The 13,478-nt window shown below is 41.1% G+C and overlaps 1 protein-coding gene across 1 annotated transcript in view; it reads left to right on the top strand.

Annotated features, from left to right (window-relative positions):
• The window catches only part of CERS3 (ceramide synthase 3), a 47,814-nt gene that overhangs the window by 25,086 nt on the left and 9,250 nt on the right, over positions 1-13,478 (top strand). The window contains exons 5-10 of the mRNA XM_030456657.1: positions 719-776; positions 1,671-1,721; positions 2,858-2,950; positions 3,233-3,361; positions 4,866-4,972; positions 6,821-6,977. Coding sequence (XP_030312517.1) covers positions 719-776; positions 1,671-1,721; positions 2,858-2,950; positions 3,233-3,361; positions 4,866-4,972; positions 6,821-6,977 — 595 coding nt within the window. The remainder of the gene's footprint in view (positions 1-718; positions 777-1,670; positions 1,722-2,857; positions 2,951-3,232; positions 3,362-4,865; positions 4,973-6,820; positions 6,978-13,478) is intronic.

Genomic DNA, 13,478 nt, shown 5'->3' with positions numbered 1-13,478 from the left:
AAGCTTTATCTGCCTTGTTGGATATCCACTTAAGCCATAAAAAGCCTCCATCAGGCTAAATGCTGCCGTACCTGCTCAAAGAGGTGTATATTTGAGGTGTATATTTAATTCAGAACCTCTGGTGTAAGACATAAACTCACCCAGTAGCTGTTAAAGTGTCACAGGGCTCCCCTGTAGTCAAAAATAGATGTTACAAAGGGACCAAAAGAAATTAAGCCAGCAATTGGAACAAGTCTCTGCTGGTGCTCTCAGCATTCACAGTGTTTGATCAGGCTGGAAAGTATGTGCCACATGGATGGAAGACCTTGTTGAGTCAGGGAACTGGGAGATGTTCTTATTCCAGTGTGAGTATTCTGGAGGGATTGGTACAGCACGTGTCACTGGTGTTATCAAACATTAATTTTTAGGGATTTTTTGCTGTGACATTTCTCTTGATCAGCTCATGCCTGAACTGGAAAGCTACTGCTGTTGTATCATAATCAAGATATCTGTACTGTGATAATGTGAAATAATTTACTGCTTCAACAATTAGTCAAAGCTTAAGTATTTACATATCAATAATTCACATAGATAATATGTGACAACCATTAATATGGAGTGTGAGGGCACACTTATATGAGTATTATCTCTGATATACAATGATTTACAATAATTCTGGCTTAGAATATCTATAAAAATTAAGATGCTTTGTTCTTATTTTTTTAATTTAATTTTGCAGCTGGCGATTTTCATTCTATCTTACGTCCTCCATTGCTGGATTTATATTCCTGTATGATGTAAGTTTTAAAAAATATTGATATATTTATTTATTAACAAAATAAGGACTGATTTCTTGATCTTTTTGAAGCCTATTGAAAGACTCACTGGCTTCAGTGGCTCTTTGGGTTCAAATCTTTGTATGTATCTAATCTAGGTGATAGACTGCAAGATGCACTGAGGTTTTCCTTAGTTTTTAAATTCTCTTTTGAATGCCTATGATTAAGTAATATCTTGAGTAAACAGTGTTTTTCAGAAAGTTTTAAGAAGTCACATGGTTTTGCAAGAGGTCTTGTTAACACCTCCAAATGCATCACAAGGCCACGTTTTTCTCAAAAGAAGCCATAAACCTTTCTGGCAGCACTTTTTGGGGGGGGAACCACAACAATGGTGTATTTCACAGCTATTTATTGAGGTGTTGCTGCTGAGTCAGAAGTTGGGAATAACAGGGAGAGTGCTGCTTGTAACTATGTGAGCACTGCCTAGGGTGTCATTACTGCTTCTCCTGAGCAACAGAACAGTTCTCAGGGTGTCTACCTTCATCTGGCTCTTTTCCCCAAACACTGTTTATCATCAGGCACCAGTGATGTGTGTGGCTGGTAAACACAGCAAAGTCTAATCACTGTGGCAACAAATATTGAGTAATTGCAGTAATAAAACACACTAACTGCTCGGGATGATGAAATGATAAACTGGAATGTTTCAGGTGTCCTGAAAAGGAGCCAAAAAAACTGGGATCTATATAATAGATGTGAGATGTAAGATCTCTTTAGAAATGGCTGGAGAAGACTTATCAAGACTAATAGCTTCTTAGCCTGCTGCACTTGGAGAAATTTAAGGTATTGAAGATTTTGAGTTAAAATGACTTACTGCTGCTCAGCTGATGAGTCTCTGAATGATTGTGTCTTCCCCAGAAACCTTGGTTTTACGACATATGGCAGACGTGGGTTGGCTATCCCTTCCAGGTGAGCTTTTTGGCACGGAGCCATTGGCCTCCAGGCATTCCAAGTATTTCCCCACTGGAAGTGCTAATCCCCAGCAGGGTTTCTCACCTCCCAAGGGGCACCGCCTAGGGAGGTGCAACACCAAAAACCTTTTGCCCTTCTTTGGTACCTCCTGCTGAGGGTTGCAGGACTCCTCCAGGATCTGCCTGTGCTGCAACTCAGCCCTCCAGCCAGACCACTCTTATTTCCACCCATCCCAGGTTACCAGATATTATCTGGGCTGCCAGTTTCAGTGCAGAACCCCTGAGCTTGCACCAGCCCTGGTGATGCTTCCAGTTGCTGTGGGAGGGTTTTACTCAGGACATTGCTGGGCCCTAAGGCTCTGCAGGGATTTGTTGGTATAATGTGGGTTCCTGCTCTGGGGATTTCTGCTTAATGCTCCCCAATGGTTCCCAAGGGTGTCACAAGGCTGTTGTTTCTTCTCAAAATATTTTACTACCAATCCTGTAACAGATGTCTGATGAAACTTGTTTTCTTGCCCACCTTCCAATAGTTCTTGTGTACTATTTTTATAAACTGTGGCAAATCACACTGCCTTCTTGTTCTGTCCTACTCAGTGGCCAAAAATAAGAAGAATCCTGCCTCCCAGCTGAGTTTTCCCAGCTTCTTATTCGTGGGACCTGATATACTGAGCCAGGGAAGCAGCCCAGCTCAGCAACTAACCCTAAGCATATGCATAGGATTTTAGCATAAATAGCTGACATTTTAGTCACGGGGTGTGTGAATGTTTAAAATGTTAATTGTTCCCCAAAATGGAGGGCTTAATTTATTTGCAGTTGCTTGTAATTAAATGCAGAAGCACTCTGTGTGTAGTTCTGTGGCAAAAACACAGAAAAAAAAAAAAAGCAAGCATGCTGAAATTCAGAGGTGGGGAAGCAACTGGAGAAAGCAAAGAGTTTCATCTGCGTAAAGGTTAAAATATTTGGCTCCCAGAACATCCTTCTTAACGAAGCCCAGAACAGGGATTTAGTTAAGTTTAATTTTTTAAGCAAGACCCAACAGAGGAGCAAAAGGAGTGAGGAAAGGAAAAAAGAAGTAATTTCACTTGGCATTCCTTTTTTGCTGTTCTCAGAGCTGACTGGTTTTCTTCCTTGCAGACTGTGCTGCCGTCCCAGTACTGGTACTACATGGTCGAGATTAGTTTTTACTGGTCTCTCATATTTACCCTCGGGATTGACAACAAAAGGAAGGCAAGTGGTCACCTTTCTTTGGAGCTACAACTTCTGCTTCTGTGAAGGAGGGTGGAAATGTTGAGAAGGGGAAAAAAATTGTCCTTCTCCTGGCTTTGCTGCAGCCACAGGAGGGCAGCATCAGTCTATCCCTGGCACACCTGAACCCATCCACGCTGTCCTGTTTGCCAGGGGAATCACCACTCCGTGTGTGGCAAGTCCTGCGGGTCACTTCATCCCCACGGACACCCTCAGGGGTGCTGTGCTTCCTTGGCTCCACCTTTTTTCTTTTCTCCTTCACAGGACTTTCTGGCTCATGTCGTTCACCACTTGGCAGCCATTGGGTTGATGAGTGGCTCTTGGTGCGGCAATTACGTTCGTCTTGGAACCCTGGTGATGTTTGTGCACGATACTGCAGATTTCTGGCTCGAGGTAACCCTGCCTTCCACCTCCTTTTTTGTTTGTTTTGGGTTTTCTTTGGTTGGGGGGGACTTATTTGTTGTTGCCCAGGTTATGTTCAGTGATGTTTTAATCTTTTTTTGCCACAAGTTTCATACAATCCCTTCCCCACGGAAACGTGACTGCAGAGATTCATGAACTTCAAGATAAAAAAAGAGCTTGTAGATAATTGAAGCTGATGCTCTGTTCCAGAATCCATCATGAGAAAAGAGCAGAAGATAATTACTTCACTATAGAACAGGGGCTGCCAATACAGCTGCCCCCCTGGATTATTCTTGTTTCACTGTCAAAATAAGACCAAGTTGGCTGGCCTGTGAACAGCTTGTCATAATACCAATTCACAAGCAAATTCAGCAGCCAAAATTTTGGCTACTTCTTCCAATTGGCTTAATTTTGTCAGCATTCACACCTCTGTGTTGATCCAAGGGATACATCTGTATTATACTCTTCTGGCTGGAGACACTCAAGCTATCCCTGAACAAGATACCAAAGGTATCTACTGGCAGAAGAAAAGTTTCTTCTCCTGGAAAGGGAAATCCTAAACTAAATAACAATGTTTAGAAAAGGTTAAGATTTAGAAGTGTCCACAGCATTGTGGTCAGAGAGACTTGCTGTTGGATTTCTTTGAAGACAAATACACACTGTTTCCTTCAACAGGCTTATCCTGGTTTTATCACACCAAGACTGTGAGAATAGTTTCATCACCTCTTCTGGTGGCAGTGCCAGTGTAAGCTGCCCCTGTAGGCTGTTGTCTCACTGTTCCTTTCTGCTCCTGCTGCTCCATCCCTTGTGTTGGAACAATTAACTGGAGGGTCATGCAGTTGGGATTGATCCAGATTAAACACATACATATGGTGTGGTTTGTTTGAGGTTTTTTTTTCTGGATTACTTTTAATCCAGAGCTGCTTCAAGTTCAAATTAACTGTGTGGCCTCACAAACAGCTGAGCTGATGACTGGTAGGACAGCAGTCAGATGAAAACAGAAGTTGGGTACCAGAATAACTTCATTCAGCCCAACCACTCAAAAGTTCATCAAACTGCTGTTTAAAATTTAGTTTTGGCACCTGAATCTTTGTTCACACTTGAGAACTGCTGTGGCATTCAGCAGCTCCCAGGGTGATTCCTAAATGAAGCATGGAGAAGCAGTAATTATAATTTCTGTTAGTGGGAAGAGAGCAATCCTGGGATCTCCAGTTCTGTTTTCAAGAGGACTTTGTGTTTTCATGACATCAGAGAACTGTCCTTTAGCCTGTTGATACAGAGTCCTTTCCTCTAAGATGAAAGGATAAATATAAACAAAGAATCTGTTTTGATACTGCTTTATTAGGTATCAGTAAAATGCTTGCTTTACATGCCAAGTGGGGAGGAAATTTTTGTCCTGCTTAGAGGGAAGATGAGTCCTTGTTTATGAACATGCAGAAAGGAACTTATGTCAGAGAATATTTGTAATATGTTTGGTGTTTTTCATTTAATACAGGCAGCCAAAATGTTTAATTACGCTCACTGGGAGAAAACCTGCAATATGCTCTTTATCATCTTTTCTATTGCATTCTTTATCACAAGAATCATCCTGTTCCCCTTCTGGTAAGCAATATTTAATGTAGTTAAAGTCTTTTATGTCACTCCCATATCCACTGAGAGGTTACTGTTGGTTGTGATGGAAAAAGGAAAGAAATGGATTGTACTTTAACGAGCAGAACTTCCATTATTGTTGGAAGACAAGTGAGAAGACTTGGCAAAAGCTGCCATTTTTAAACAGAAATTAAGTAAAAATAGTTTTTAAATGAGCCTTTTGAAAATATGCTAACCTAAATAAAGGTGTTTGTGTGTCATTAAATAATTTTCATAAAGTGTAGTTAAACACTATGAGCTCCTGCATTTTTAAGGGGATTGAGCTACTTAACTAGGAGAAATCCTTTTCCCTTTAATTCCATCCTTTCTGCTGTAGCTGCAGAGTCAGAATACACTGCATTTCCTATATGATTAATTTTCTGTAGAGCCTTCTTTTTGCTAGGTAATTCTTGGGCAGTACCTCACCTTACTGAGCATTCAGAAAAGTTAAGGTGAACCAATTAATTGGAGGAGTTAATGCAAATGAATCATAACTTGCTAAATATTTGCATGACTTTGGAGTGCTATGATTTAATCTGCTTTGGGGTACCCACACAAGTGCTTAGTGGGCTTAATGCTTAACAAGTTTGGCTTTTAAAAACTGTTTAATGTGTTTCACATTCACGGGTTCATTGCCTTCCTCTAGTTTGCCTTCATGCCCCTCCCTGCATGTGGACAAACCCTCAGAGACTCAAGCTGGTTAAATTAATAGTTCTGAACATTGATCAACACAAGGTTTTAATTTCCTGTACTATTTTCTTTCAGAAATGCTCATGTCTTTTACTTGTTATTTTTTTTATTAACTGTACAAGTGATTTCCAATCATTTTGCTTCACTGAGTCTCTTTCCTTGAGCTTGGAAACAAAACATGATGAGATTAAAGGGACTCAGAAAGCCCCAAATAATATAGAAGTAGTGAAGTCTGAAGATGGACAAACCAGATGTTAATTAACAAAAAGCTCTGTTGAAAAGTCTGGAGGATTTTCTCTGTAGTGTGGATTTCAGATTAGAAAGGCTTTGCTTTTTAAAAAAAAAGGCAAAGACAAGCTCTGACCACACAAAGAACAAGATTTTTAGAAAATGGGATTTTTTTTCTAACCTTATTGTGTTGGATTGACCTTGGCTGGACACCAGATACCCACCAAGCTGCTCTACCACTCCAGTCTTCAGCAGGGCAGGTGCAGAGGAGAAAATAAGATGGATAAAAAATTGTGTGTCAAGATAAACACAGTTTAATATAAAGCAAAAGTTATTAATGGAAGCCAAGGAAAACAAGAGATTTATTCTCTACTTCCTATCAGAAGGTGATGTCCAGCCCCTTCTTGGGAAGCAGGGCTTCAGTACAATTATCAGTTGCTCCTTAGAACAATTTTTCTAATAATGAACATCCCCCTGGCCCTTTCTCTTAGCTTTTATTACTGAGCAGATGTCATATGGAATCCTATCCCTTTGGTCAGTCTGGGGCTGTTCTCCTGGCTGTCTCCTCTCTGAAGATCTTTCCCACCTCAGCCTCCTAGTGAGGGGGGATGCTGCAGAGACTGTCCTGATGCTGTGCCAGTGCTCAGCAGTAGCCAAAACACTGGTGTGGTGTCAGCACCACTCATGCAAAACACAGCCCTGCCAGGGCCACACCTCAGCCAGACCCAATCCACTTTCTAGAGTCCTTTCAAGCCAGACTCAAATTTCTCATCATTTGAAGTCTATATTTCAATAGAGATACCTAATCTGGTTGACACAAGGCTTATTAATTAATCTGTCTTCTGAACATGAAATTAAGTTTAAAGAGAATTTCTGCACCATAACATGACCTTTACTTTTTAGGATACTTCGTGCCACGTTGTATCTGCCTACCTACTACTCCACCACTCCAGTCATAGCATATTTTTTATTCAATGGGATGCTATTGATTCTTCAAGGCTTGCATTTATATTGGGGTTACTTAATTCTCAAGATTTTGAGAAGGTTCATCTTCTTGAAGGTAAGAAATTTTGCTTCTGCTGAAAGATGTGTGAAGTATCAAAGAGATGCTTATATATCCAATAGATTTTCTTGCAATTTATTTTTCTGGAACTCTCATATTGGCAGTTTTGATGGGATCTACAAAGTAGAGATGTTTAAATGTGCTTTCTACCTTGTGTCACACCCAGGGTTGTAGATCAGAATATGAAGACTTCAGCTAAAGTCTTTTTATTTTTCCTGTATCTGATGTTTTGCTCCAAGTAAATGAGAAGTGAGCTGTTCCAAAAACTGAAGCCCTAAGATGGTGCAGAACCCTTTAGAAATCTCTGGATTCAGAGTCAAAGCCTTTTCACCTTGGACTTAGTAGATATGTAATAACAAAAAGAGAGGAGAGTGATGACATCTTTCAATAAATACTGCACCAAACTTGAAGTAAAAGTTCCTCAGGTTTGTCTTACTCAGAGGTCAGCTATATTTACACCCTGGTTTAAGATTAAGAAAATGAAGCAGATCTGGTGTTGTGTTATGACACAATGCTACAACTGAGTGTGACTATTTCAGAGAAACAGGGCAGCTCTGGTGCTGCCATTACCTCCTTTTTTTTACCTTGTATAAAAAATCTCTTGTGGGGACAAAGCTATAAGGAAACCTTTGCCATTTAGTTCTTGTTTGATTGCCTGAAGTAATAATGTTTTCACAAGCTGTCTTGTCATGAAGCATGTGGTGTGATGTAGATAAAACATTCAGCAAAAGGCATTTAGGAAAGGACTTTGGAGAATGTCTGAAGAATTGGCATAAGCATTGACAGGTATATTTTGCTAGATGAGGTGAAATTTAAGTTGTGCTACTGCAAAATGATATTTCTTTTGAGGATGCAAATGCAAGAATTTAATTGAGCTGACTGTCCTTTTATCTGAAGCAGTGAATGCTTTGGAGCATCCTAAGGAAATAAAAATATTCCTTCTATCTGTATTTAATTGATGCTTGACTGGGAACAGAAACAATCCTGTGATTAATGGATTCCTTCGAATCTTAAGCAAATAGACAGCTGGGTATCAGAGGGAGACACAGGGTCTTCCCTAGAAGAGAGCTGCAGCTACAAACTCAGCCCTGGGACAAATCCATGGAAGGAATAGTTTGCCTTGTTCTGCCTCTAGAACTGTGCTCCCTTAGGCACTGAAGAGCTTGTATTCCTTGCATGTCATTTACCTCTGCTAGATGAATTACAGAATTATTTCTGACCTGGCTTATTGAGTGTTGAAGGGTTTTACTACTCATTTTCTTTTTTTTTTTTTTTTTCTTATTTTTTTATTTTTTTATTTTTTATTTTATTTTATTTTATTTTTGGCCTTGTCTCTGTGCTGTTCTCACACAACTCTGCTGAGAAACTCAAGAGGGACACCCCTCTGCCTTCCAGCTGAGCAAAGAGAAAACCTTTGGCATCCTTCTGCATCTGCATTGGTTGAGGTTATGAGAGCACAGTGCAAGAAGGGTCTTCAGGTACAGCAAAGAGAACACTCTAGGCCAGCTATATAAGGCCATTCTTCCCTGCCTGCTTATATGCCTTTGTAAGGGGCAGAAATGTTTTATTTTTGAGATAAGAGCCTCTTTATTACTCATCACTAAAAAATGAGAAAGCATCGAGCCTGCATCCTTACCATGGATTTTTGATTCCTTATACAGCTGTCTCAGAATGCTGTTTCCAAACAATATTTTGACAGTGGTAGCAGCAGCAGCCCTAGCCCTTTTCAGTCTGGATGACTTCAGCTGGCTTGCATCTGCAGCCTGTTTTCCATAGCAGTGGCAAACTTGGCTGTGAAAGCAGCCAGTGCCTCCAGAGCTGGAAAGGCAACCTTGAAAAGAATGGTGTTGGCAAGGCAGTGTTTTTATACCCACATATTTGTTCTAGACATGCTCCACACAAATAGCTGTTACTATTTTAGTGAAATACCAGCACACCACCACCCTTGTATTAGAAGGGTTTTGTTTCTCTGCCCAAGACTTTTTAAGTTTTCATTCAGAAAACAGGCAATTTTTGACATTTTTCTTGAAGCAACAGTTAGCTACTTCAGATGGAAAAATGGAGTCATGATGTAACTGGGAATAGAGACTGATGTTGGTGTTTAACTGAATGAAGCTCTGAGCATCCCAGAGGTGCAGAGGATTTTTTTTCAGTATCCTCTGGACCTTGAGACACCCTGGGTTGTTGGGATGACCAGTGAAAATAACTTGAGAGGAGCAGTTCACAGCTCTTAGCATCCATCCAGGATCCCTCCCCTGTCTGTGTCCTTCTGAACCATGTCATCAGACTGGAAGTCAATAGGCTTGAATATTTATTTTCAGTAGGAAGTATTGTTGTCCCTTGTTGAAGGACAGGTTAAAGACTTGTCTGGGTCAGACATGAAAGGTGGAGAATGTAAACAGGAGTGCCCAAGTCTCCAGGGTGTCACTTTTCCACTCTTTGTCACAAGCTTCAGTAAAAAAAGAATTTGCACTAAAAAATCTTGTGCTTACCCTCCTCCCAAATACTGCTGATAGAGGGGAATAAAAATGAGGAAGAAGGCAAGAAGGAAGATGATTTTCTTTCTGTGTCCTATTTTCTCAGCCATGGGAGTCTCTGGCACTGGAGATGGAAGCACAGAGCAACTCTGGTCTCCAGGGATTTGTGCCACCTTTCCCCTGGCCCAGCCTTCCAGAAATGCCCTAACAGGGGAATTCTGCATCAAAAAGCTCAGCTGGACTCAGCTATTTTGCATGAAGCAGCTTTTTATTTTCTATAGGGGTAAACTTAAGGGGACAGGAGTATTACTACATTTTTCAAATCAAAGATACTCCTGGAAAAAAATATTAAATTCCAAAAAAAAAAAGAAGGAACCCCAAATGTCCTTCCCTCAAAAGGACAATTTGTGAACCTGTACACAAGATAAATGAATGTAAGAAAAGCCCTTCAAGGTCAGACCTGTAGCTGTGTATCTTAGATCAGTTCTGCTGTGAGAGGAAGGACATTTTTCAGTGTAATTTCTTTTCAAGTTAGGTCAGGCAATTGCAATGCTTGCTGCTGGCTGCCATCTTGATGGCCAAGGCCTTTTGTTGCTAGGAAACTCCGTGTGTTTCTGTAATATTGTTCAATTACATGGTTAAATTACCCACTTGTATCAGGTTTCAAGCACCACTGAAACATGTCTAGTCATCATGTCTGCACATATGAGAATATTTTAGGAAAATTGAAAAAACATATAGAGGAGCATGGCTGTATGCACTGATTTGAAGTATCTCGCCAGGAAAATCCCATGGAGATGAAACATTTTATTTCCAGGGTCAGAAAAAGGGAGCGAATGACAGCAGCTTAGAGCCACGTGATTGCAGCAAATTAAGATGTAAAATAGATGTTAAAACCATTACACACTGAGTTAAGGTTTTCAGACTACAGTGCTTTGAATCTTGAAAAATATGTGTAAGTTGTAGGAAACGGGCATGGTGTCCACATGACTCAGATACTTCAGGGCTGATGCAAAGTCCATCAATGGCAGAAGGTAACAGCAGGTTTTTAATGGGCTGGACTGTGACCAAGAATACGTTTTCTTTCTCTTTTAATTGTTTTATCACCACCAGACTGTCTTCAAGCTAAGGCAATGAGCTTCTTACTAATGGTCACTCGTGTTTAGGAGTCGTCAGCTGCAGTTTTCATAGAATCATAGAATTGGCTGGGTTGGAAGGGACCTCAGAGATCATCGAGTCCAACCCTTGAACCACCATTGCGGTTGCACTGAGTGCCACATCCAGTCTCTTTTTAAATATCTCCAGGGATGGAGAATCCACTACTTCCCTGGGCAGCCCATTCCAATGTCTGAGCACCCTCTCCGTAAAGAAATTCTTTCTAATATCCAACCTAAACCTCCCCTGGCACAACTTAAGACCATGCCCTCTTGTCTTGGTGAAAGTCGTTTGGCAAAAGAGCCCAACCCCCACCTGGCTCCAACCTCCTTTCAGGGAGTTGTAGAGAGTGATGAGGTCTCCCCTGAGCCGCCTCTTCTTTAGGCTGAACAGCCCCAGCTCCCTCAGCCTCTCCTCATAGGGTCTGTGCTCGAGTCCCTTCACCAGCCTGGTTGCCTCCTTTGGACCTGCTCCAGGACCTTGATATCCTTCCTAAACTGAGGGCCCAGAACTGGACACAGGACTCAAGCTGTGGCCTCACCAGGGCTGAGTACAGGGGCAGAATCCCTTCCCTGGACCTGCTGGCCACGCTGTTCCTGATCCAGGCCAGGATGCCATTGGCCTTCTTGGCCACCTGGGCACACTGCTGGCTCATGTTCAGCTTCCTGTCAATCCAGACTCCCAGGTCCCTTTCTGCCTGGCTGCTCTCCAACCACTCTGTCCCCAGCCTGTAGTGCTGTTTTAGTTGGTTCACCATGGTTCTTTCCTCTTCCTGAAGCAGAAAAGCCCCTGCAGTTCTGTGGAGCAGAGTTTTGGACTTGTCATGCTTTTTAAAAAAAAAGTAGTTGATGCCACCTCTGTGCCTTCCCTGTTTGTTTGGTATTTTGCAGTCAGTAAGAAGGCTTTGAGAAGATTCTGGTTGGGTGTAGCCTTGTCCATGGTTTGTTCATTCCTTATTTGGTCCAAATTCCCAAAGGAACAGTGAGAGGTCATGCTCAAAGAATGACTAATGACAGAGTAGGGGGGAGCTGAAAATGGTAAGAAAATACTATTTCAGGCTTGAAATGAGATCCTTGAAATATTTGTTATGATATTTCTGCTGTTTCCAGCAATCATCCTTCTAATTCAGCATTTAGCTCTGTCTGAGGCTTCCTCTCTTGCAATCTCTGCCAGTTCAAGTTGACTTTTTTTCCTTTATTCTTTCTTATAAACTGATTCTGGGGTGCCAGCAGAGTCCTTGCCATGTACAGTGGTTACCTCATAAAGACTTTTTAAATCAGTGACTCCCTTTTCTGTACCACAAGAAGCTATGCTACTAAAACTGTATCCCTAAAACTGGACCACAATACTTGATGTGTTTTAATATTAAGGTGTAGGCAGGGCCTGAAAGTCCTTTGGAGCACAGAGATGATTTCCAAAGCATGCCCTCACTATAGAGTAACAACCCTTACACCTGCAGAGATGCTGGCCTGTGGTACTTTATCTTTCTTGATGCAAATTTATCTCTTTAGAAACTTGTTTATAACCCTTCTTTTAAGTTTTTAAATGCAGTTCTACAGCTCCCAGAGGAGATACAGCTTGCTCCTGACAGATGCCTTTAGCTGGGTATAGTTCAGACTCACCTCAACTTCTTCAGAACTTCCCTTTTTATTGTTTTTCTTCTTCTTTTTTTGTGTGTGATCTGTTAGCAGTGCTCACTTTCTCACTGAGCTGTGCAGTACCTGGAGATATTTAATCCTACACAGAAATCTTCTTTTAAAACTACAGAAAGGAAAGAAAAAAACCCATCTATATAACACAAGTAGGAATGATGATTCATTCCATTGTAATCTCTATGTAAAGAGATTACATTTGAAGTCTCCCTTGTGATGAGCAGAATTGGATCTATTGTTGGTGATAAATAATAAATGATAGCTGATAAGCTCTGGCTTTTAACTTCAGCTGTGAAGGGTCATAAGGTGACCCTGCTCATGCCCATGATTTTGCTTCCATACACCCTGCAGTTCCTGGGATATGAAAATGAAGCAAGAAACGAAACATGGATTCAGTTCTGGCAAGCACAACAGTTTATTGGGTTCCTAAAAAGTCAGGCTTTCAGCTGATTTTTTTTTTTCCTTCCTCCTGAAGCAGTGAAAACATCTATTTTCAGGACATCTATAACCAGAAAATGAAATTTAATGAGAATTAACACATTCAGTGAGAAGACATTCATTTCAGAAAAATGTCATTCTGCAGGAGTTCAGGAGAGGACAGGGTTTAGTTTCCTAAACTAGAGGCAAGGAAGTTTTGTTTTCTTTTACTTACCTACTTTGTTCAGCTTGTACTGCACCAATGGCTACTGGGGAACAGATAAAACAGGCTAGAGAAATTGCCTTTCTTACAATTAGTCACCTTAAAAGCAGTAATATATTTTAGAGGATAGTGATAATCTATCTGTGATAATCTGTGACTCTGTGGGACTGGGAAGTGGGAAAAGCTTGGGGATTCTGTGGTTGCTTTCTAGACTGGGAAGGGCCAAGACACTTGGATGTTATGCCTTGAAGTTTGAGTTCTCTTAGTGAAGGTTTAGCACAAACACAAAGCAGGTTGAACTGGATGAGCAGGAGAGCCTTTCCCCCATTTTAAAGGAAAATGGGTTAAAAATAAGTTGAATGTGTTGAGTCTCAGCAGATAAATATTTACAGCAGACTTTGGCATGAGGGTGGCTTGTTAAGGGAACAAAATGGGACAAATTAAAGTTTTACCTCTTAGAGGTGAAAACCTGCCTATCCAGGAGCCTTCCCAGTTGATTCAAATTACTGCCTTTGGGACATGAGCTTTTTAATAGCCTGGAGAATGGGACCTTGCCAGCCAGGTCAGCAGCACG

This window comes from Calypte anna, chromosome 10 (genome assembly GCF_003957555.1).
Source record: "Calypte anna isolate BGI_N300 chromosome 10, bCalAnn1_v1.p, whole genome shotgun sequence".
Taxonomy (NCBI): Eukaryota; Metazoa; Chordata; class Aves; order Apodiformes; family Trochilidae; genus Calypte; species Calypte anna.
The sequence above is the reverse complement of the archived record's forward strand: the minus strand, read 5'-3'. Positions and strand labels throughout refer to the sequence as shown.